Below are 23,548 nucleotides of genomic sequence, written 5' to 3' on the forward strand. Positions count from 1 at the left end.
GCTCACCTTATTTTTCTCCAATACGTTGAAGTTATGGCTCCAATGTATATAAACACACCAACTTCACCATCACCATGCTTCTCACTTCAGCACTTACACGACCACTCAAGCTCACCATATATAAACAATTAAAGGGCTCCCGCATTAGCTAGTCTTGGTGAGAATCACCGTTGAAGCACATATCCTTCTCAATTTGTTTTTTTAGTTTATAAAGATTAGATCTAATAGTTGGAAATAACGTGTTGACTGATTTAAGTGACAATCAAGAGCCGTACGTTTTTATTTTTCTCAGAATTTCTAGAATTTTTTCTAATTTATTAGAATATCACGTGGTGGTTTAGGAGCATTTGTAGTAGTCTTGAGAGCGTTTGCAGCAAATTCAATGGACTTTTAGTATATAATAGATTTATGAATGTATAAATTTGGCTGATTTTTACTTGGATTTTTTATTATATTTTAAACTTATGATACTTCTCTCAAAAATCTATTTGGGATTGCTCTGAAATTTGGTTATGATTTTGTTTGTAACGACCCTTAAAACATAGAAAATCTAAATTAAAATTCACCAAAATTGTGGAATCTTGAATTTACGACAAACTTATTTTTCAACAGTGGAGTTAGTTCCTATGCAATTCTTTGTTAATACAAAATAGATCGAGTTGTACTTTGGCAATTTCATTGCCATGAATGCCTAGCTCGCACAACGCCTGCCATGCCCGGACTTTTCTCTCATTTGCTAGAGTCCAATGTAATTCTTTGTCAGTATAAAATAGAGTTGATGCTTAGGCAATTCCATTGTCGGGATTCCTGACTCGCACAAACCCCGTGCATTCTTACTATGGCCCCATTGTGCTCTGACTTGTTCTCTAATTTGTTAGGCCTCGAAATAAATCTTAGGAGAGTTAAGGATGTTACTGCCATCGACAATATTGACCACAGTAGACAAATTTACTCCTACAAATAACATAGTACAAAGGAGAGTTGAGATAATCATTTAAGTTATAGTTTATATGTTATTTCTCATGAAAGGTTGTCTTTTCGTGATATGATATTAGACATGCTCTCTCTACTACAAAATTACGCTTTTCCGTATGAATTTTTATTAATTGTTGTCTCCATCGACGGCCACGTGTAGCCTTGGAAGTGTCCTAATGGACCTTTCTAGCACTCCCGTTGGTCCATGTAGAATAGTTTTCATACCACATAAGTTAAAAATCTAATGCGTGCAACTTGAGTTAATTATTGACGATTTCCCTACTCCATGATTTTGTTAGTATGCTTATATACTCCCACGATATTTTTATTCATTTACTATATATTTATAATTTCAGAATATAAAGATGGAGCTTTGTTAATCCAGGTGAGGGGGAGGGGGAATGGGATGGTACTTTGTTTTTTTATAGTTTTTCTTTAAATATAGATCTAATGACTGAAATAATGATTTTATTGAGGTCGGATGCTTCATTCTTTTAGAATTTATGTGATTTTTATTAATTTTTAAGATGTGATACGTAGCGGCTTATGAGAGTAGAATGATATATCTAATGGCTGAAATTAATACGTCTGCCGATTTAAGTGTAAAATGATAGTAGGATGTTTTGCTTTTTATTTCTCATAGAATTTCAACGATATTTCTTAATTTTTAAGATGTGAAGGGTGATGGTTTGTGTCCTACATGATATTTAATTTAATGTGCATATGTATATATAGAATGATTTAAGATGATATAGTTGTTGTCAATTTTTTTTATATTGTTTAATGACTGACATGCTAGGGTCTATGTCCAAACGTATTTCAGTTTTTTCTTTACCTTCGCAAAATATATGCAATACCGATCTTGATGTATTTATTTAATTACAAATGAAAATAGTACAAATGAATCAAATGTTGTATATAAATTGAGAATCATGGTTATTTAGCTATTTAAAATTTAAACTATTTTGTAATGAGTTGTTAGAAAATAGGAGAAAAGGGGAGGGCATATGGAATACGTATCACATATTTACGTACATACGTACGTTGGCATGTACGGCAGGGGAAGGGAAGGGTACATATTCTGTGAGATCGATCTAGTAGGCCCATATGTTGGATTGAGTATATATTGCTTTAAAATTGATCTAATGGTTAAAACTAATGGGTCCACTGATTTAAGTGAAAATCAATGGTGAGATGCTTTTTTTAAAAAAATTTCTAGGATTTTTTCTAATTTATCAGAGCGCCACATGGCGATTTAGGAGTGTTTATAGAGCGCCACATGACGACTTAAGAGCGTTTCTAGGAAGTTTAATGAACTTTTAGTATATAATATAGTATATAATAGATAATCGTACGGTCATCTGGAATTAATATATAGTAGCTAAGTGATACTGGGTACTGATGGCGTGCTTGTATACAACCAGTTGTATATTACTTCCTCCGTCCCAAAATAATTATCATTATAGATAGTTTAACATACATTACTATAAAAATAATTTTTCTATATGAGAACCCCTATAAATTGCGGGCGGACCGTAACTAGTCGTGTATGCAAAAATCGATCTCTATTTTCGCATACGGCTCCTTAAGAGGCTCACATACAAAACTATATATATTTTCGCAGCTGCATAAAAAAATAAGCCTATTTTCGTATGTGGGGTGCGAAAATATTTTCTCTTCTCCACAGTTTTTTCTCCTATCCTTTCTCTTTGTCTTCTCACAACTTCAATTTTTTTTCACCTCCTCTCCTCTCTCTCTGTCTCTCTCTCTCCTGATATTTTCCTCTCCTCTCCCCTATCTCTTCCTCTCCTCTCCGAGCGAGAGCCGGTGGGCAGCGGGCAGTGGCGCCAACAAGGAGGCAGCAGGGAGCAGGCGGCGGTGGGTGGCGGGAAGCTCAGCGACCTCGGGCCGCGGTGCCACTATAGAAGGAGAAATCCTTCTCACTTCATAACACACACTCAAGAAGCAATTTCTCTATTCTATATTTGTATACTCTCTAGTTTAGTAGAGTTTAGGCTTAGAATAGTTGTTCGGTTTCCTAGTTTTCTCATAGATTCGAGCATGCATGCTTTTAGTACTTTACTTTTGTTGTAAGACTATGAGCTCAATAATAAAATTATCTTCTTTATTTGATTGTGTTTGTAGTTCATATACTGCTCTGTCTATTACATGGCCTATAAGTAGTTTATACCTCTTTCGTATCACTGGTGGAAAAACCATCTTTCCTCCCGGTTCGCAACCTCCCTGTAGTCCCGGTTATTCAACCGGGATTAAATATCGCTATCTTTAGTCCCGGGTGAAATAACCGAGACTAAAGATTGATCTTTAGTCCCGGTTGTTAACACCAACCGGGACTAAAGTCTTTAGTCCCGGTTGGTGTTAACAACCGGGACTAAAGAGGAGATAACAGCAGTCCAGATGCCCCCTTTCTTCTTTTTTTCTTTTTTATTTTCTTCCGAATCAAGTGGGATGCATATCCCCAAATTAAACCCCAAATCCCAAATCAAGGTAACATCCCAAATCCACATCACAAATCTTTAAAGTTACTTATACACACAAATCAAATACATCACAAATCCTAAAAAAAATTGCACACAAATCAAATTACATCACAAGTTCTACAAAATTAATCGCAAATACATCACACACAAATCAATACATCACAGGATCATGCAATAAATCACAAATTCTAAAATAAAAATCACAGAGGCGCCAGCCGGCCGCTGCCGCCTCCTCTCCGCGCCCGCCGGCCACCGCCGCGCTAGCCCACTGCTGCGCCGCTGCCCGCCGCCTCCGCACTGCCCTCCGCCCCGCCGCGCTGGCCCTCCGCGCCGGCCCGCTCTCGCTCTCAGCGCTCTCGCTTGATCTATCCAAAAAGAAAAGAGATAAGGCAGGAAAGAGGGAGGGAGTTAGAGAGGAAAAAAAGAGATAGAGAGAGTTTGTTGTGTGGACGAGAGAAGAGGATAAGTAATAGGGATTATATAGTACGTGTTAGATTTTTATTCCCGGAATTAGTAACACCAACCGGGACTAAAGTTATATCTTTAGTCCCGGTTGGTGTTACAAACCGGGAATAAAGATCCTAGGCGCCTGACACGGTCTGATAGGGAACCATCTTTAGTCCCGGTTAGTAACACCAACCGGGAATAAAGATTATCTAGCCCTGTTATTCTTATAAACCGGGACTAAAAATCGTTTTTAGTCCCGGTTTTTAATAGAACCCAGACTATTGTGGATTTGGGTCGACAGACCAAAGATGGTTTCTCCACCAGTGTATACCATATGTTTTTGGGCTAGTCAATCTATGATACGATATTATCGGTCTAATGATCTTATTAACGGGTTGCACTAGTTCTTACCTCTCCATTCATAGGGTGGAAGTCCCGGAGGAATTAGTGTCATTATTTATTAATGTAAGCATGGTGCTTGGATTAATTAAATGTCGTTTGGATGCGGGTGTTCCTCACGGAAAGTGAGATAGGCAGCAGGTGGTGACAACCCCTATTTGTTCTCTATATTCCTCCACGTTCGGGTATGATGTAAGAGTTCATAAAATGCTATAGCCACACTGGCAGACCAACAGGGAGTGGCCTCCTGGTAGATTCTGGTTGCCTATAATTAACTATGTCCTAGCCATGTGTATGTATATGGTTGTTGTATCGACTAAGCATGATTAGTATATAGAAGTACATTTGAAACCATAGCTATTTCTTTAGTTCTTTCTCCACTAGCTAGCTAATACATTGGGATGATTATTTTGTGTGTCACATTACCCAAATACTATCATTATCATTTACCCATGTTTGGACTATGGTATATTGATTATAGTATATGGTTATGAATATATCAACCTACTCTTTACACCACCGTGTTTCCTGTGGAAAAACAAATAACGATACCCATGGAATACTCCTAAATGAAATGCTACAGCGGTATTCGTGCGCTTGTGGATTTATCTCTGACCGTATCAAATACCAACACATGGGTGGGCAAGGAACTGGTCGAACCAATGCTCAAGATATTCAAATCCATGTCAGTTAGGAAGGGCCTCAACCTCAATCCTAAGTGGATCCATTATAGGGTTAAGGCTAGGGATTACTGTCGAAGAAACGGGAAGCAAAGTCCAATCTCCGACTGCTCGAGGCATATCTATCGCTTGCCCTCGTGCACGGCCCCCCATTGGGCTGAGCTTGGGGCACATTTGCCCTAGAATTGAGGACACATCCACCTTTGGGCATGCCACCCGTGGGCTATGGTCGAGGCATGCTCGCCTCTGGGTGCGGCCCTCCATGGGCTGTGCTCTGGGCTCTATCCCTGAGCTCGTTCCCCGTGGCTCGGGGTAGCAGTAACGCATTGATCCAATCAAACTTCACATTCAATTCAAGGCGACATATATCAACCCGACATACGTAATTAATAAAACAATGCACGCGGTTCATAGTTTAGATCTGACTAGTGAAATAACAGCCCGTACAAAACGTATTCCATACGTGGAGACTACAGATATCCATTTGCGTAAATATATTTTTTTGGGGTGGTTCTTGGTACCTGCAAACGTCCACGATTTTCATAGGCCCTTGTTTTGCATGCGGAGTGGAAAATGCCAGTGAAAACAGCTTATTCATCGCCTGGATAGTAGTGAATGTTTCCACGGGCGGATGCCTTTAGTAATAGCCCATTCAAAACATATTTCAATAGACGGAGAAAGGATATCCGTCTGCGTAAAATATATTTTCTAGGGTGGTTAATTTATGATGCACCTGTAAAAATCCATGATTTTCTGCAGACGTTTGGTTACAGGTGGAGCAGAGAAAATGCCCATATAAACAGGTAATGCGTCACCCAGACAAAATGGTAGTGTAAAAAGGGTTGGACCTTAGCTTGCTTGGAAGTAGTGGTTAAATTGGTATAACACTACTCCTAGTAAAACAAATACGACTCGTTGAAAAGGTTAACTCATCACACGTATTATGGTTGAAATACATGCACTACATATTGAAGCAAGTGAGTCTATCTAGGTACTCAAATCACTAAGTTCTACTCTCTCCGTTTCTAAATATTTGACGCCGTTGACTTTTCTAAACATGTTTGACCGTTTGTTTTATTAAAAAAATTTAAGTAATTATTAATTCTTTTCCGGAAATGAATCAAATGATAGGATCCAATAAAATAAACGTCAAACATGTTTAAAAAAGTCAACGGCGTCGAATATTTAGGGGCGGAGGGAGTATAAAAAAAGTACTAAAATTTCTACAGCTTCTCTATATTAAACAATTGACCACTCGGATCTCTAATAATGTGTCCGGTATATTATAGTTGGGCCTTGGAGATGGCCCTCATTCAGTTTAGACTTTTCTCTCCTATCCAACTCAGATTTTTGAACAAATACGGTGTACCTGTCGTCGTCGCTGAAGGCAACTCAACAACGGTATATCAGCTTATAGCTTAATTAGCAAATTAAGTACTAAACACTCTATATAGTCAGTTCCCAGTTTGACCATCTGCTAGTGTGGCTTAACTGCATGCATGCGTTCGCCATACATTTATCGTCCTTAATCTGATCAGCTATCAACTTAATTAAGACCCTGTTTGTTTCAGCTTAGGATTATTATAATCTAGATTATTATAATCTATAAACCAGATTACTATAATCTAGTAATCCACTTTAAAGGTGATTTTTTTAGATTATTAGATAGCTAACACCAAACAACCAGCTAATAATCCAGAGAAACAAACAGCTAACAACTTATTATTTTACTGTAATCTAAATTACAATAGTCTTAAGCTAAAATAAATAGGGCCTAAATAGCCCATAACCTTAAAGAATCCCATGCGTACCGCTCTAATTCCCTATTGTGTTTTTCTTCTGTAAAATGATTTTTACTGATACTCCTTTATATTTTTACGAATGGACTGAAAAGAGATTCGCCTGCAAAAATATACTGGTGATGTTCAGTCTATAAATATCGATTTTTACGAACGGTGGTTTCTCTCTCCTCTACCTCAGGTCTCCGCACCGGCCGCCCTCCTCCGCTCCTTTCCTTTTTTTTAATCTTTTCAGCTCCCCCACCCCTACCATTTATTTCCTCTTTCCCACTCCTCTCCCCTAGTCCCACTTTCCCTCTCCTCTCTCTCCCACTCTCTACCAGAATCCTCGCCTCTCATGGGTAGCGGCGTGGGTTTGAGTGTAGTGGCCTCCGATTGGGTGAATACACCGCCTGCATGCATGGGAGCGGTGGATCTGTAGCCAGGGAGGTCATTGATGGTGAGAGTAGTGGCCTCAGGCTTCATGCGGTGGCAGTGGCGGGTTTCGTGTAGCGGCGGTGACAACGGCAAAGCAGTGGATCCGCCACCTGCGACAACGACCTCGATCACGATGAGGGCTACAATGATGACCGTGACCTGCCAGTTGCTAGCTGTGATGACGGTGGCGCCCGATAGCAATGGAATGCCACGGCAACAACGACGGTGGCTTCACAAGGAAGGTGGCTAGGGTTTCTGGATTTGCTTTTATTTTTTAATGTTTTGGGGAAAAATCATCGTAATTAGGTGCCTTGGCCGTTTGTAAAAATGGGTTTTCATGTACAGTTATGATGCTCACATGTAAAAATACCAATTTTTATAGATATTTGGAGCCATGTGGATGCTCTACCCATCTAAAAAATGTGTTTAGGCTGTAAAAAATTAGAAGTGTCATAAGTACAAGTATTTGTATATAAGCTTGTATTACTTAATAATCGGTAGCACTCCTGATTACTATAGTGCTGCCATAGTTAGTAATACAAGTGCCTGTACAGAAGGAAGAAGGAAGCTAGGGAAAAAAAAAACACACCAGAGAATCAGAACATGACCAAACGTGCATAATTTCTTCTTAATTGGTACGGACATCATGATCACATCAACCAGCAAATTAAGTACAGGTGTTGCCATCAGGTGAATCATGAATGCGAAATCAGCGTGATTTTTGTACCAAAGTGCTAGTCATCTAAATTCCACGGAGAAATCAGTGTTTTTCTGTTACCCAAAGTCTGAAAACCAAGCCGATATTTTGGATGGGAATATTTGTGCTAGTTAGCTACTCAAAGAACAAGCTTGCAAGTAATTACGCCGTGTTTAGTGGATTTTCCAAAAGGGAATTGATTAAAATGGACCTTCAGTCGTTCAGGCAATCGTTTCTATTCGTCTAGCGGGTCAAGATGTTGACATTACAGCATTTATTCAGAATTAACTTCAGATCGGAAGATGTTAAGTTCAGGGTAACATGGAGAAAAAGTTTGTAAACTACTTGAGCAAGTAATAGTGTTAATTTTGGTACATGATGCATCCGACCTTTATCTTCGAGAATTCCATGGAGTACTGTCCTTGCCTTGTTTTTCCATTGGTTTATATAGTAGGGTTTGTTAATTGTGATGACCTAAAACAGTGGTCTCTACTCGTAGTAAATCAATCACTACTTCTCAAGCTTGCAAATTTCTTGTCAGCTGATTGTTCCATATGGGCCTACAAGGTTGAACAAAGAAAAACTGCTGCAGCTAACTATGCACCTATGCTTACTGTTCCTCGTTGCATTTCCTTCTCACTGCTTACTATTCCTCATTGCACTTCCAAGGTCTGTAATATTAACTGAGAAGATCTGGATCCTCCCGGTGACTTGAACAATACTACTACTAGAATAGGTATGGCACATCTGAAAATTTGAAAAACTAAAAAATAGAAAAACTAGAAAAATATAATAAAATATAAAAAATTCGGATTGTGGTCAAAAGGAAAAAAAGGACCAAGACTTTTTTTAAGGCTTCAGAGCATGTATAAATAAAAATAAATAAATACATAACATAACTAAAACTATTTTAAAAACACTAGAACGGATACCCTCATCTCAATCGGGTGGTAAGCCCCATCTCAATCGGGCACAGCGTTCGTCACAGGCTAGAAGTCACTAATGTGAAGAGTTATCTCAATCGGGCAAACGGCCGTCACGGATGAATCTATCTCAATCAGGCCCTAAGTAAAGCCCGTCACCAATAGTTTTGACCCAGACGACCAGTCAAACTATAGCCCGTCACAGATGACCTATCTCAATCGGGCCACAACTAGAGCCCGTCACAGATGACTGTTAACCTCAATCGGGCCTAAACTAGAGCCCGTCACAGATGACTGCTGACCTCAATCGGGCCTAAACAAGAGCCCGTCACAGATGACTGCTGACCTCAATCGAGCCTAAACTAGAGCCCGTCACAGATGACCGTCATCTCAATCGGGCATTTAGTTATGGCCCGTCACAGATGACTAGAATCCACAAAAAAAATATTTTTTGTTTTTTGGCTAGCCTCAGGCCTTTGCTAGCCATGCCCGCTGCAAAAATGATAGAAACAAACACAGATATCCAATATCCCCAGCTCCCCAGCATCACCCATTCATATACATATGCATTCACATACACAGACATCAACATATTTCACACAACTACACATTCACAGCCATCTCATATTTCACATCCATTCACATCCATTCAAATATTTATCATATTTCACCTGGAAAACCAAGTTAATTGGATCAAATATTTATTTAGAAAGTCTTAACATAAACATATGAAATATATACATAAATATAAGCATCACAGTTACATCATCACAGTTTCATAATAAGTGTTCATCATTGCCTAGACATAAAAGTTCAACATTGTTCATCATTTTAGTTTAAGTCTAAACATTCCTTTGGGATTAATTATTTCGCGGAGGATAAAGCTGGCTATCTCCTCGCGAACCTCCTCAAAGCTGGTAGGCAGAGACTTGGTTATTGTGCCCTACATTGTCATAATTCTAGATTAGTTGATCGATCATATATAAGTACTAAAATGTAGTTAGTCTATCACAATTGAGACCACCGACCTCAAACTCAGCCAAAGTCTTCACCTTTTCTCTGTACAGAAGGCGCATGTTGTGGCACACATGGAATCCGCACTGGTCACCTATTTGTTGCTTCACCGGGAAGTCTTTTTTGTGGATGAGGGTGTCATGTCCTGTCTTCCTGAGGCCTCCTCTTTGCACGTATTGGGCCCAAGCTTCATCTATCGCTAGTTGAATTGGGGTCCAATCATATGCGTTCTTATCAATTCTGGAGTTCAGGTAGTGACATGTACTCCACTTAGGTGTTATGACCAGAAGGATCCAATGGGCACTGCGGTATTAATATAGTGAAAGTTAATTAAGTACTGAAGGAATGTGTCATGCTGTTGTGTATATTTAGATAACACACTTACTATTGATTATAGGCGCACATAATGTACTCCTTGTCTCGGCGGGACCACAAGGTGTCGTAGATGTAGTTGACCATTCCTTGACGGACATTCTGGAGATTTGTGACAGTGACCACTTGTGGATCAAGGAAGGCAACTTCCGGTGCATTCTTCTGACACCATTGACAACTTAACCTACACACAGGATAAACAATCTTGTAAACGAGTTAAACCGATTGTTATTACCAGATTGAGTTGGGCGATAATACTTACAAGGAGTAGCACTTAAGGAGGCTTGTGTCCACCGCTCGGAGCCTGTAGAGGTCGAAAAGATCCTTGAAGTCGACCACGATATAATTTGTTGGACCAAGAAATGGCTTTCCATCGTGCTCTCCAAGGATATCGGTAGCTTTATTCGGCTTCCTGGCGTTAGATTTCTCCATGTAGTATAAGTGAAGGTCCTTGCAAGCGGTGCCCATTGCGGCAAGCACGTCATCTCCAACCAATGGCATGCCTAGTTGGAACTCCTGTGGAGCGACATATTTCTTCTTGACCTCTTTGCCCTTAGTCTCTTCCTGGCCCTTGCCCAGATCTAGCTTCCTTGGAGCTAGAAGCGAGGCCTGCACCTCTCCTCCCCTTCCTCTCCCCTTTGCTTCGGGTTTATCGAGAGTAATTCTCTGAGGGGAAGAGTGTGCCTTCCTGCTCTTCTTCATCAGTGGGGGTTCATGAATCGCCTTGCTGTCGGCCTCAGTTCGGTCCTCCCCAAAATCCGTGTCGTACTGCAACTGCACATCGTAAGATTGTGCATGACGATCTTGAGCAGGAGGGGCTGAAGGAGCAGAGGCGGGTCTCTTCGGTGGACGACCGCCTGGTGCAGTGGTTGGCCTCGCTGTAACCCTGATCTCAATGAGGTCCTTGGGCCATTGGATGAAGGTACCACGGGCATTTCCTAGTGAGAGGACCTCGTCGTTCGGTGGATACTTCAGTGGGAATAGCTCGTATTCGGGCTTCACCGAGTCGACTTGAACTTTTGTATAGTCGCCCCTGAGTTGCACTCCATGCACTCTTGTACGCAAGTCCCTCGGCTGCTGGAACCGTGAAGGTCGGCATCACCCTAACTGTGAGGGTGCAGCTCGTTGGATCCTGCGATAGATTAATCAATTTTTTTAGAATATCATATATCATATGGATTCGTTAAGTCTTTCATGTATTGTGGACGAAACTTTTACCGTTATGTGGTCGACGGCGCTGTCAGCCGATGTTGGATTTTTTGCCAACTCAGTTGATGCGCAACTGCTGCGTTTTTGGGTGGGACTTCCTAACTCTTCGTGCGCAGCAGCAGCGGCGAGCTGGGGGTTCTGTTGCTCTTCTCGGATCTCTTGCCTAATCTTGGCCCTCATCGACTTGAGCTTTTCGTTGAATTCAGATGTTAGCTCAGCTCTTATAGACGCCCGGATCTTCGCTTCAAGGCGTGCATCTTTCTCCGCCTTGTTGGAAGTCCGCTTCTTGTACTGCCACGCGTAGTTTGGAAATCCATACTTCCAGGGAATAGAAGACCCAACGCCCCGTGTCTGTCCACGGTGTTCCTTGTTGCCCAACGATTTCGTGAGGAGGTCGTCCTCGCATCTTTGAGAGCAGGCCTCTTGCGAGGCTTGTTGCTCGGCAACCAACTCCTTTTGCATTACAATTTAGTGGGGTTAAATAAACTGCATGATGGGAAACAATGCGAACATCTAGTTTGATTAGACACTTACTATAGCTTCATATACTCGTTGATCTTCTGCATTTGGCATGAAGATTGTGCCATCATCATTCTTCTGGTACCTGGCCCTAGCCCAGTTCCTAGCCCGAGGGTGTGGGATATCGCTAAACACGAGCGGCGTGTTCGATTCCTCCGCTTCTTCATCCTCACGCTGCCATTCCTCTTCCTTACTGGCATATCCGGCGGTGCCAAGCCGGTGCGGATGCTGGTTCCTGGTCTGGAGCAAGCGATATGCCTCGCTTCTAGCTCTGGACTCGGGGGTCGACTTCTTCGCATGGAATTCCTCCCAGACCTGTTCCGTGATCCAAGGAAATTTCTTTCTTGGATCTGGATTCGCCGGGTTGTAGACGAACTCGCCGACTAGCTTAGTCTTGAAGTTCTTCCAAGCATTGCCCATAACCTTGAAAGCAGCCCGCCTGAGATGGTCCTCATGCTCCGCAGGATAATCGAAGCTCTCCTTGAACGTTAGCCAAGCAATGTCCTTCTCTGCGGCCGGCACGAGCTTGATGTCATCTTGCAGAATACTGAATTTCTGCCTCCCTATGACCCCACAGATAGATCTAAATCGGCTCAATATTTTCCTTGGAGATGTCGGCAACCCTACGGCATCCACCGCTGTTATGCGGAACCGTTCCTTAGGGATTTTGTTCCCTGTCCTAGGAGTACATGCCCTTAAGGACCCACTAGTTGTCGTCGACATTGGTTCGCCTTGCTGAGACATCGTCTACTTTTTTTCAAAATAACAAAAATACACAATTCAGTGCTACAATCTATTACAATGAATTGAATGTCACTTATAAATAAATGAAACATAAATAAACTAAATTGCACATCTCACAGTAATAGAATGAATTGAATGTCACATATAAATAAATTAAACATATCATCAAATCCTAAAATCATGCATCTATCACTAAATTCATTAATGCACCACATTCCATCTATTCATCAACATGTCATCAATCAAAAAAATCATTCGTTCACCACATATCATCAATCCCTAAAATCATCTATCACTAAATTCATTAATGCTCCACATTTCATCTATTCATCATCATGTCATCAATCACTAAAAACATCTATCACTAAATTCATCCCAACATCCACATTTCATCCCAACATCCACATTTCATCATTAACCACATGCAGGTAGCAGAGGGCGGCGCGATGGAGGACTCACCTGAGGTCGGCTGGGGGGGCTCGGTGGTGGCGGTGCCAGGCTCGGTGGAGGGCGTCGCCGGTCGGTAGAGGCGGCGCCGGGCTCGGTGGCGGCAGCGGCGGGCTCGGCGAAGGAGGAGTTCGCGGCGGCGGCGCCGGGCTCAGTGGAGGGCGGCGTCGGTCGGTGTAGACGCTGGTCGGGCAAGTCGGCGTCAGGCGGGCGGCGTCGGGCGTCGGTGAGGAGTAGGCGACGACGATGAGGAAGGACGTCGCCGGCCTCGGTGGGGGCAGCTATTCGCGTCGGTGAAGAGGCAGGCGGCGACGACGAGGAAGGCCGACGCCGGTCAGTGTAGAGGCTTGGTGGCGGCGGCGGCGGGCTCGGTGGAGGCGGCGGGCTCGGCGGCGGCGGCGGCGGGCTCGGTGGCGGCGGTGGCGGTCTCGGTGGCTTGGGGTTCATCGTCAAGGTCAATGTGAGGTCTTACATGAAGATTATGGTTGTATTCTTCTTCATCGACAACGTTGTCAACTCCTACAATTCGGCGCTTTCCATCCCTCACGATGTGCATCTTCTTGTTTGAAGGGTCTTTTATGTAGAATATCTGCTCGACCTGTTTCGCAAGTACAAATGGTTCATCGGCGTATCCCTCCTTTGATAGATCTACTAAAGTGAAACCTTTCTTGTCGACTTTGACACCAGTGCGTAGATTCACCCAACGGCAGCAGAACAAAGAAACCTTGAACTTGACGTAGTTTAACTCCCATATCTCCTCAATGCGGCCGTAGTATGTGTTTGACCCAACTTGATCCTGGAATGCATTTGTACGGACGCTGCTGTTTTGCACTGTGCTTTTGCCATCTTGTTTGACGGTGTAAAATGTGTATCCATTTATATCGTATCCTTGCCATGTGTCTACGGTCCAAGACGGTCCCATCCCCAACAACTGTACTGTCTCATTTGGGACATCTGTGGACATTGTCACACGATTCTTGAACCATTCGTTGAACCGAGAATTATGTTCTCTGTTAATCCATGCATCAGATCACCTCAAGTTCTCATCTCGGATTTTCGCTAAGTGCTCCTCAAAGTATGGGCCAACTTCTGCCATATGTTGGAGCACAGCGTAATGAGCCTGCGCGTACGACGCTTGATCGGGCCTAATTCTTTTCCTTCCGATTGAGCCAACACCTGACAACCTTCCGATGACCCATGTATACCATCTATTGTGATTTCTTCAGCCATCGGCTTCGTGTATGTTCCTTGCAATCGGAGCATGCCTTCTTTCCTTTTATAGTTTGTCCGGAAAGATTACCGAGTGCAGAGTAGTCATTAATGGTGCAGAACAATAGAACTCTTAGCTTGAAGTTCTCCTGACCATATGCATCCTAAGTTTCCACACCTTATTTCCAAAGAATCTCCAGATCGTCGATAACAGGCTCCAGGAATACATCGATATCATTGCCGGGTTGCCTCGGACCTTGGATTAACAAGCACAACATAATATATTTCCGTTTAAAGCATAACCATGGCGGGAGGTTATAGTTCGCAATAAGAACTGGCCAAGTGCTGTGAGTACTACTCATGTCACCGAAAGGATTCATGCCATCCGTACGCAGACATATCCTCATGTTTCTAGGGTCGGCAGCAAAGTCTTTGTGTTTTCGATCAATATTCCTCCATTCAATCGAATCCGCTGGGTGTCTAAGCATACCGTCATTCCTTCTCTCCGTGGCGTGCCAACGTACTAACTTCGCTTCGTTCGGGTTGGCAAAGATTCTCTTGAAACGATCAATGATAGGTAGATACCACACAACCTTTGCCGGACCACCCTTCTTTGACTTATTTCCTTCGTCAGGTCTTTTCTTTTGCTTGTATTGAGAAGCCTTGCAGACAGGACAAGCATCCAAGTCCGCATATTGCTTGTGGTACAATATGCAGTCGTTTGGACAAGCGTGAATTCTACGGACCTCTAACCCCAGTGGACACAGAACCTGCTTTGCTTCGTATGTCATCTCGGGCAATGTATTCTCACCAAGAAGCATAGCCTTCAAAATTCCTAAAAGATCTGTGAAACTCTTATCTGTCCATCCACTACTTACCTTCAGCTTCATTAGGTCCAAGGTAACTGACAACTTAGTGTGTTTTGCTTTGCATCCAGCGTACAGAGGCGTCTCGGAATCACTGACCAACCTGCTGAACTTCATTCCATCTCTCTCATTCTGGGCTGGGTCCTCAACGTCACGTAACATGTCTTGCAGCAGATCGTGATCCACATAAACCATTTCACCGCCCAATGGAGAAGGTATAAACATGTCATGCTCATCTTCATCTTCCTGATTATGCGCACCACTTCTGTCTGCTGCTGCTCCACTTCCTGATTCTTGCTCTCCATGCTTCACCCAACATGTATAGCCCTCCATGAATCCTCGTTGTATCAGATGACCGTGTACGTCCTCTCCGCTATCAAACATATTCTCATTCTTGCAATCTGCACATGGACAACACATGTAATCACTGTTTCTTCTTATCCGATCCTCCTCCGCGACGTTCATAAAATTTGTTACGCCCTTTCTGTAGTCCGTAGAATGACGTTTCAAATTTTTAGCATACATCCAACTTTAATCAATTGCTACAAAATAAAAAAAAACAAATTAGAGGCACATATTATAAGATCAGTATTGCAAAAGTAAGACGTGATGAAATTGCTCAATTAATGATTAATATTACTCACTTGATTGATCCATTTTGATTACTTTGGGAATTTAATTTCTGTTTTCCTTGGAAAAAGGACAAAAAATCGCCCCAACAGCCTCCCACCAAAATAGTGAACAGTGGGATGCAGTTACACTAGGTGGTGGGGGGTATTTATACTGTGTAACAAATATCTGTAACGGCCCTAAAATAATCAACCGTGACGGGCATACAAGTAATCTCTATCGGGCCTTAATAAAAGCCCGTCAAAAAAGAGTGTGACCCTCATCTGTGACGGGCTTCTTTTAGGGCCCGATTGAGATATGGAACCCTCATCTCAATCGAGCCTCAACTATAGCCCGTCATAGATAAGTGTCATCCGTGACGGGCTTTAGTTTTATGCCGATATACCATGGCTGTGCGACTATATCTCAATCGGGCGAAACTTCGGCCCAATTGAGATTACTTGTGACGGCCCGTAAATTCCAGTCTTGTTATGGGCCGTCACAGATGGAAGGATCTGTACTAGTGAAAAATAGTGTGGTGATGCACTAACACGAGCGGCACTGAATTGCTTTTACGATCGTCGGTGCCACGCAAAATTTGGCCAATCAATTGTGGTAAAATTTGAAAACTCAAAAGCTCTCAGACAAAAGTTCCTAATCTATGAAAGCTACACACATTTTTTTTCACTAAACATCCATTTCTTTTATAATACCGTTTTCACAAACATGTATAGCAATATTAGATAACCCGTACGTAACACAATAAAAGCCTAGCAAAGTAGCAATAAGCATATATGACAATTATACTTTAATTCTAAACCTTTGACAAACACAGAATCAAAGAGCCCATTAAAGGATTATTTTCAAATCAATTAATATTATAGAGATTTTACAATAATTAAATTAATTCAGTTCTGATATAAAGAGCTTTCCATAATCCACACGGGTTATAAATTATGAGGCCCGCCAGTATAGACCTCGAAAGGGGCAATAACGAAATTTTCTCTTCCCATATTTACAATCAAAACAAAAAATCGACTATTTTTAAAATCGAAACAATTCTCGTGAGCCAATGAGGGTGAAACGAAACAAAGTTGGCGCATAACTCACGGGAATAATTTGTTCTAGCTTGGACATTAACACATCAACCAACAGGATGAATAAAATCATTAGTAGAAACTAGTCAAGCTTTTTTCCTGCAATAATTTTCAAAATTCCACTCAATTATACAGTTACCATGACCGTAACCCAGAAAACCTAGCCGACAGTTTCGATGCTCTTCGTCGTGAAAGGAAACATTTTAGTAGCCAAATTAAAAACAATCTTGCAAGCAATTGATCAGAATTTCAACGAAGGAAATTGCATAGTCTAGTATGTTGTTTTGCCTATCTATTGCGCCAGCCGGCGATCTTCGGTTCAGTCAGTGTCATTGCAATTCGTCTACGCGCATGGTCAAGATGTTCACATCACAGCAGTCAGAAAATTATGTTCAACAGGGGAATTAATCAATTTGGCGGCAAAGTTTGCAAACTAATGATAAGATCAACGTCATGCTTAATTAGTTGGAGCACGTGCAAACGTGCACAATTAATTACTTTGGGATCAAACCTCACAACGACAGGAAATGTCTGTGTTTGAAATGGGGGAAAGAAGCCTCCAAAATTACAGATTGACATATGATTTGTCATAGTTTTACAAGTTTCGAGTTTAATGGGACTGGCTTTAATTTGAAGGGATTTAGAAGACTCTGAAAGGTGTGTGCTTTGAAGCTGACTTTTCCCTTCCACTCCAGTAAAATGTGATTTGATTACGTTAGTAGTTAAAATAACACTACGATAGTGAAGACAACTTTGACATATATTATTAGTCAGACATTGTTATGGAGTAGTAACGACGTAGCACCATGGCAATGTGCTGCTCCAGCGGACCAATCAATCATGTAGCATTACACCATGCATTATGGGAAATATTTATTGCAAATCATTTGGTAATGGAAACCTAAAAACTACCGTTGGATCAAAAATAGAGGTATGATATTCATCCACGTCGCCGCGAGTAAAAATTTTACTCGTAGATTTACTCAGCAGTAAAAATTTTACTAGGAGTAACGAATCCGAGACGTCCATTTTTCAATTTAACGGTAGTTTTCAGGTTTGTACTGTTATATATATATACATGTAGTTTCCACCTTATATTTTTCCCATGCATTATAGCTATTGTTTGTTTAGTCCATGCCCGTGGGATCAACACACTTCAAAAATAAACTAAGTTTGATTGAGTTGTGTGCTTGTTTAATTGGTTCGTAGGCATATTAGTGGCAATAACCACGTCAATAATCAATCCCATGAATACTACCAAATTAAATTTAGTTTCTAAACTTAATTTTAGGGTTACTCTACTTTTGCTTCGTTCATTTTCCTACGGCATATCAACCGTCCCTCAAACGATTAGAGCCACTGTGACATCAAACTAATGGAGTAATGGAGTACTATTCTTGGGCAAATTTGACAAAGAAAAATATTGAAAGCATCAGTACATGAAACTAACAAGCAAGCTCTAACCAAAGGGGCTTTGCGCCCCCTACACCATAAATATTTTCTTTCTCAGCGTCTCAATGTGCATAATATATGATTATCATATATATCAACCTTTGCAATGCAAAGTCCTACCGCTAATGAGTTTGAAAACTGTTTAATTTTGTTCTATGAGTATATGAAAGCTCTTATATTAGATTTATCTAGATAAATGCTTCACAATAGGAAAAATGTGGATCTTGCTCCCTCGAACTATTTCTCCAAAGCACTAAACTATATAAGTGTTTTCAGCTCACATTAACCTTCAAACTACGTACTTAAAGAGGCTGACTGTCTATATAAAAAATTATCGTTTCTTCTGCTTATACAAACCATGATTTAAGTTAATATTTCGTGGAACCATATATAGAACAGAATAATATATATTGCAAAATATTTTTATTTATTTTTATGTCAATTTGAATGCAGTTTTAAATCTCAGTTTCCAATACATGCAAATACTGATTTTCCTCACCCTTGGCCAATACCTAGCAAATGTGAATGTGGCCCAACTCCAACAGATTGATTTCAGAAACAATCCCAGAATGAGGTCTAATTGCCCAATGAAGAATTCTTCCGCTAAAATGATGTACAACTCTATGGTTCTTTTAGACAAGCATAAGAAGTTGACACACTATAATACACGATTTTTCTTTCTCAAAAAAATTAAACAGTAATGCTTACAACATCTGATGCTGGCCCGTTGCCTGGCCACCCCTATCCAGGAAAACTGAATATTCTCCTGAGTTGGTTACAGTAAGATCTATCGAGGTAAAAAAAATGAGCAGATATAGCAATGGAGAGCGAGACGCACTGTAACAGAACAAATCTACCGGGGACTAGCTTCTGCAGGTTTCTCCTCAGGGCTATCCAGCACATCCCCAACTCCGACTGGTGGACCGATGCTACAGCGAGCAGTGTTGTGAACAGCAATTGCATCCTTCAGTTTCTGAAACTGCAAGCAAGAACAGTTTCTGATAAGTGGAAAACACACATAAAAGCAGATATAAACCCTTAATGTTTCACTACAGAACACTCTCTATACCATCAGAAAAAGAGAGGAAATGTACTTCAGGGAAAAGAATTATCACCAAGGAAAACTTGAGTTTCTGAAATTAACAGTGACTGGCCAAAACAATAACGTGATATTATAAAATGAGCCTTATATACATAAGCTGCAGGTGGACAATTTATTGCATTACAACTGGGGCTGTTCAATCCGGGTTCACTGGATCAAGGAACATGGTTGAGGAGCATGAGCGGTGGGTTAGCATGCCGACTGCTGGTACACACATGGCCAGCTAACCCATGTCCCATGAGAGGGTTGTTCAAAAAGTAAAAATGCCTTTTTGAACCGACTATTATGAAGAATTGAAGATTAAGTGATTAACTACTTGAAAGGTGAAGCAAATTAACTTATGAACGCACTGGTGCATCCTTACCTTCGCCAAGGAACATGAGAACGCCTCCAATTGCCCGTCAGCTCCACGGTAAAAATGGAAGTAAGGAAGGACTTTCACATTCAACCGTTTGCACATAGGTTTATTTTCATCAAAATTTACTTTTAAGAACAAGATATCAGGATTCTCCACAGCTGTTCTGCAGAGCTGCAAAACAATAAAGAACACATTAGTTTAAGCAACATGCTCTAAGGAAGTCCTCGCAATATAACAGTCAGCTGGGTGAGATGGAAATGTTAAAACTATTTTATCCATGAAAACAAGTAGGACAAGGGCAAAAAAAGATGCATGGGATGAGATTATAATGTTCCCCATTATCATTATCGACGTCCCTAAAATTGTCTCTCTGAGAACAAGGCCTTCCTAAAACATTCAAAATACATCATGATAAAACACCTTGAAGTGTGATGTAGCAGTCCAAAGGGAAGGTTATTTGTTAGCCCTAGTTGAATGGCCAGAGCAACATGAGTTGCCTCGTGATGGTAATGAAGTAGCCTTTTTCCTTCAGCTAGCTAGCACAACCCAATCATGGTTCTGAGCAAAAGAACCTAGTTACTAAAGCACAATGCACCAAGCTTGCCACACTAACGTCATGCACAGATGTTAAGTTGTTAACAGCCATCGATTTCAACAATAATCCATCAGTTCCATGCTAGTAACTAAACACAGAAAGGGCAATATGAAACCTTTATCTGGATGCAAAGAAGGAAGAGACCTAATTCTGAAATAGGGCAAATGCTCTAGAGATATGATAAGATGACAGTTTTGGGGAATACTGTTACACATGTAATATATGGTGCTCACAAGTTTCAAGCACTTCAGGTATTGGCCTTTTTATTGTCACCTGGTCAGCATATGGGCAGCATAAGCTTCTACAAGAAGGACCAGAGACCTCTTATTTGGGTATCTGCAGAAGCATTCAAGTTCAGAGGGCTAAAATAGCCTCCCAGTAAATTAAAAAAAAAAAGGAAAAACACACCATATGCAACTCCCATTAGGCCGCTGTATGTGCTGCTCTTCTATATGGTCCAAATGATACAAAACCAAGTGCATGGATGCAATTATACAACCTATGCATGTTTGTTGATTATAACTTGGAGGCCATATGACTCCAGTTTGGGTTCCCTTCTGTTCATTAGAGGCATTACACGGTTTACAAGGAAAGAAAAAAAGGGTATTGAACTATTGATTACTCCTAAACATTTCTTCTGTATATGGTAATTGGTAAATAATGTTGCATTACCCCTACACCTACACTGTTGAAGCAATACTAACAAGATGGTCTAACCTGCAGAATATAAGTCAGAGAATAGAAGAAGAGCTAGATATAGCAGAAGCTAGCATGCCCTGGAAACAAGCCAAACATAGTTCCCCCCAAAAGCACAACATATATTCGACTATTTGCAGATGAATTCCCACATTCGAGCGCTTTCACCAATACCAACTAGGGAAACACATCAATAAGCATGAGCATGGGTGACAACCGCGGATGAATAGGTAATTTGTACTCTATAAAACAAGACCAAAAGTTCAAAGCATGAAAGATATAAAAACTGAATAAAGAAGAGTGAGTTCAGCTAATCATGTATGTTCACAATTCAGAAAATCAATACTACCCTTTTTGGATGACTCCATCCTAATTTTGACATCTCATGAGAAGACCAAGCCACATGATTCTTTCACGCACTTCTTTAGAGCTTAAGAGTACCAATCTAAACCCATATAATGCTAAACATCAATTATTAATCTAACTATGCAAGGAAATTTGATAAAGCTCACATGAGAAATTTCAGAATTGTATCAAGGAGAAGATCAAAACGGCAAATAGTTATACTCATGGCAGCAGTAGGAAATGAGAAATACCCTTGGGAAGAGTGCCCTGCAAGAACCACACCAAGTTCCATAAAACTCCACAATTACAAGCCTGTCGCCTGCATCCCTCAGTGCATCCAAGAACTCTTGTGTAGAGTGGATGTCAATCATATTTGGACCAGCATTCTTCTCCCACCATTTTGGTTGCTCACTTTTGTCTGAGACGGCTGCATGGGCCTAGAGCAAGATCAACCAAAACGATCAAAACATCAGCGGCAAACTTGTCCAATACCATACGAACTCCAAAGCACGTAAACTCAAGATAAACTAGTAGGACATCCACAAAAATCTCAAGCAAGGACAAATTGACACGTTTTGAAAGTTCAATAGTTAGTTCATACCACTCACAGTTGCCAAAACATATATAAAATCCTGGCAGAAAAGGAGAAAGATGTTAATTGTTAATGTGATTCCTATCGGCTAAATAAAACAAGCACAATACAATATATAACAATAACGTATAAACATAAATGCAAAGCTTATGCATGTTTTGTCGTGAATAAAGTAATCGTGGAGCAAAGTCTAATCTAAAATCCACAAAAGAATGATGTAAGAACCCATTTCGAGGTGAAAAACTGCGGTCTTCAAAATACCAAGTTGCCATGCATTTTCCATCATAACATGTACCATTTCAATTGACATCAAGCAACAGAGATACTGTACAAAGACCCAGCAATGGCACTTATGGTATGCTAGGTGATGAAGCATGCATGATTTCGAGAGACTTGTTTGGCTCAATTTCAAGTTTTGAACCCCTCAAAAGACATAAAAGCTAGTAGTAGTAGTAAGCCTTTCCTTCCCCAATCCACACCAAACGCAAAGCCGTTTGTGGTGCTATAGCGATCTACAGGGTCGCGTAGAATCAACAAATTGACCTCCGAAAAACCCTACACAATTAGCGCGACGAACAGAAGAGAGGAGAAAGGGGGACAGCACACGTACCTTGAGGCGGCGGTGGCGCGGGGGCGAGGGGGCGGCCAAGCGCGGCGGGCGCGGGTTGGCGCGCGAGAGGAGGCAGTGAGGCGACGGGGACGTGGAGGAGGAGGCAGAGGAGCACGCGGGCGTGGAGGCGGTGACGACGAGGCGCCGGGGCAGGGGGAGGAGGGCCTCCGCCATGCGCTCCGGCTCCGCTCCGGGACCGTGCCAACAGCGAGCGAGCGGCTAGAGCGCGGCCGCCGCCGATGACTCGGATTGCGGCGGAGGCGGCGGCGGGAGCATCCGAGGGCGGCGAGGAGCGGTGGTTGCCGCGGGAGGGGCGAAGGTGTGGTGGTGGGAGATGGATGGATGGATGGATGGATTTTCTCTTCGTCGCGGCGGATGAAGGATGGAGGATGGATGGGGGAGAGCACTGGACTACGACCTGACACAGTGGGTCCCACACTCCAGTGCCACGGACGTTTCTACTACTATTCCAAATATAAACGCACAAGATCGTGGCTTTTTTCCTTTTCAATTACAGTTTGGTCTCCTCTTTTTTTTTTCTAACAAATATTTACAAGTGAACTCTTTTTTTTCCTATCTCCTTATACACAGCTCAAACAACTTTTGTTGGGATTGAAGGAAAAAAAAAAGTTCAACGGAGCTTCTACTATGGTCTAAATTAGTAAGAACCTTAAATCTCACTTAACACCTATTCTTCGCTGTCGACACTCTCATCGTCCTTCCTTTGGCGTGGGCACTGTCACACCTTCAGTCCTCCTCCAGACATCCTATATATATACCTATACAATTGATCCAGTTATTGTCAGAAATGTTTAAATTGTTATGTCCGTTGGATGCCAGATAAACATTTGTGATTTGTTGAGATGCAGGCTGC

The 23,548-nt window shown here is 41.6% G+C and overlaps 1 protein-coding gene across 1 annotated transcript; it reads right to left on the reverse strand.

Moving 5' to 3' along the window:
* Nucleotides 1–18,947: 18,947 nt before the first annotated feature.
* On the reverse strand, nucleotides 18,948–23,024 carry LOC4338057 (thioredoxin-like 2, chloroplastic). Its single transcript, NM_001420256.1, has 4 exons — nucleotides 22,675–23,024; nucleotides 21,724–21,909; nucleotides 19,843–20,007; nucleotides 18,948–19,355 (listed from the first exon to the last, which is right to left on the reverse strand). Exons 1-4 carry the CDS (start codon nucleotides 22,846–22,848, stop codon nucleotides 19,230–19,232), a joined length of 651 nt encoding a protein of 216 aa, NP_001407185.1. The 5' UTR covers nucleotides 22,849–23,024; the 3' UTR covers nucleotides 18,948–19,229.
* Nucleotides 23,025–23,548: the final 524 nt, after the last annotated feature.

The sequence above is a fragment of the Oryza sativa genome, chromosome 5 (assembly GCF_034140825.1).
Source record: "Oryza sativa Japonica Group chromosome 5, ASM3414082v1".
NCBI lineage: Eukaryota > Viridiplantae > Streptophyta > Magnoliopsida > Poales > Poaceae > Oryza > Oryza sativa.

Coding starts and splice junctions, on each gene's coding strand:
- LOC4338057 (NM_001420256.1), bottom strand. CDS start 22,848: ATGGCGGAGGCCCTCCTCCCCCTGCCCCGGCGCCTCGTCGTCACCGCC. Junction 20,008..21,723: donor GCAGGGCACTCTTCCCAAGG/GTATTTCTCATT, acceptor ATTGTTTTGCAG/CTCTGCAGAACAGCTGTGGA. Junction 19,356..19,842: donor TCTCATGTTCCTTGGCGAAG/GTAAGGATGCAC, acceptor TCTTGCTTGCAG/TTTCAGAAACTGAAGGATGC.